Consider the following 2,317-nt stretch of genomic DNA (forward strand, 5'->3'; position numbering starts at 1 on the left):
AGAATTATAAGACCAGAAGATAAATAAGAAGCATTCATAGAAGTCCACCATCATTTAACTTATTGCTCTAATATCATATTAAGAATTGAATATATTATAAATGTAAAATAGAAAAAATATTTGAAATACTAAAAATAAATAAATAATAAAACTAGGAAATATTATTTAATAAAGAAAATATTCTCTAATAATTGAATGTCACAATCAAATGTTGATTGCTCGATAAACATTTAATTAAACAATTTTATGTAAATTCAATTTCAATAGTAAAACTTAATAATCCAATTTATTCAAAAAAAAAAAAAGAATTAAATTAGCTTGTTTTGAATAAATTTAGTTCTTTTAATTTTGTTAAACAAAAATATTAGATGTAGACCAATAATAATAATAAAGTCATGTTTTAGAACTTCAACGCATTTATAATATATACTGAATCTTAAATTTATATATGGTATTCAAAATTAATAAATAATAATAATGATTTATATTGATACATACCGAATTTTCAAATATAACAAATTTTTATTATAATATTTTTTCATGTTATTTATATTAAAAATTTGATATTAATATATGTAATACTAAATTTTGAAATCGATATGAAAAACTTAAATACAAAATAATATCGTATTAAAATTTTCAATAAACCAATAATAACAATATAATTCGGTATATTCCTATAAAAAATAAAATTTTTAATATTTTTTTTTTACATTACTACCGTCTATATAATCCCAGCCTGCGTAAATCAACTCTCATCAGATTATAATTGAGACAACTTAGAAGGTTATCATTACACAAGTTAAAAAACATACCCAAAAAAAACTACAAAAACCCAAAACCAAAAGCAAAAATGATAATAATAATAATATTGCACAAGACGATTCCAAGATCTTCAATCCATAGCCAATAGGCAGCCTGCGTAAGATTGAATCCCTTTAATCATCATCTCCAGGGGCAGCCTTTGAAGAGCCGCCTGCTTTCTTAGGAAGGAGGAGATTGTGGATGTTGGGCATCACGCCGCCGCTGGCGATTGTAACCTCTCCCAAAAGTTTCGATAGCTCCTCGTCGTTCCTCACTGCGAGTTGAATGTGCCTGGGGACGATCCTCGTCTTCTTGTTATCCCTCGCAGCATTCCCAGCGAGCTCCAAAACCTAATTGAATAGATCGATTCAGATGGAAGAAAAGCAATAACAAAACGATAACAGGAGGGTAAGATCAGGAAAACATAGACGATTCAACCAAAAGCAACCTAGATTTTAGAATTGTTACGACAGACAGAAAACGAAGAATTTCGCCCCGAACCCAAAAGCCGCCCGCCCTAATCGAACCGGAAATTGAAAAAGGGAAAAGCGATACAGTGGTGGGGAAACAAAGGGAAAAGCCTTACCTCAGCGGCGAGGTACTCCAGGACGGCGGCGAGGTATACGGGAGCACCAGCGCCGACGCGCTCCGCGTACTTCCCGGCCTTGAGGAACCGGGCGATTCTGCCGACGGGGAACTGGAGTCCAGCCTTGCTGCTCCTCGACGTGGCCTTCTTGGCTGCACCGGAGCCGATCGACTTCCCTCTCCCAGCCATTGCGTCGAAGATTCAGAGGTCGATAAGAGAAAATCAAAGACGGGTAGGTAGGTTTACCTAAGCGGAGACGAAGTGCTGCTTGAAGCGGTTGTTGATGTGATGGCTTCGTTTATTTATAGGGAAATATCGCAGACAGCCATTGGTCATGATTAGAGCACGCGGATCGCTATTTATATCCGTTCGATGAGAGAGTATTCGAGCGGTTGGATATTACCCAATAGTTCCCTCCTAGTAAATTAGTAGCTGCCAAAAACAGATAAATTCATTTGCGAAATTAAAATATATCAAATATTATTTTTTTAATACAAATATATATGTACGTAGATCTGCCCTGAGGCCGAGCCCGTAATCGAGTCAATGGTATATTATACGTTGACTCGGATTAGGGGTCTGAACCATAACTAGTCCGGCCCTTGCCGGGTCAGTTAAGGTACAGGAGATCTTTAACGCGTCAAATTCAAACCACCAGAATTATTTAATAATAAATCAATTGTTAAAAAATTACTTATTCATTTATAAACTATTACTTATTAAGCTTGGTTACTAAAAAGTTTCAGCAATTTATCCAAGGACGTTGGCATAGATCTAAATTTATCAAAAGGCATACATTATTTTGTTATTTATCAAAGAATATACTTTTTTAAGTACATTTCATATTTTACCCTTATGATAATTTGATTTTTTTATCGTTTTTTATTTCTCCACTGTATTTCTCTCTCTTCTTTTGTTTGTATCGAC

At 33.9% G+C, this 2,317-nt stretch overlaps 1 protein-coding gene across 1 annotated transcript; it reads right to left on the reverse strand.

Annotated features, from left to right (window-relative positions):
- Window positions 1-744: 744 nt before the first annotated feature.
- LOC122009993 (probable histone H2A.2) lies at window positions 745-1,669 on the reverse strand. Its single transcript, XM_042566325.1, has 2 exons — window positions 1,391-1,669; window positions 745-1,154 (listed from the first exon to the last, which is right to left on the reverse strand). The coding sequence occupies exons 1-2, from the start codon at window positions 1,577-1,579 to the stop codon at window positions 939-941; spliced, it is 405 nt and encodes a 134-aa protein (XP_042422259.1). The 5' UTR covers window positions 1,580-1,669; the 3' UTR covers window positions 745-938.
- Between the last annotated feature and the right edge of the window lie 648 nt (window positions 1,670-2,317).

Source organism: Zingiber officinale, chromosome 8A (genome assembly GCF_018446385.1).
Source record: "Zingiber officinale cultivar Zhangliang chromosome 8A, Zo_v1.1, whole genome shotgun sequence".
In the NCBI taxonomy this organism is placed as follows: Eukaryota; Viridiplantae; Streptophyta; class Magnoliopsida; order Zingiberales; family Zingiberaceae; genus Zingiber; species Zingiber officinale.

Excerpts from the sequence above, each read along its gene's own strand:
- LOC122009993 (XM_042566325.1), bottom strand. The coding sequence starts at position 1,579 with ATGGCTGGGAGAGGGAAGTCGATCGGCTCCGGTGCAGCCAAGAAGGCC. Across the intron at positions 1,155-1,390 it reads TGGAGTACCTCGCCGCTGAG|GTTTTGGAGCTCGCTGGGAA; the intron begins GTAAGGCTTTTC and ends CTATTCAATTAG.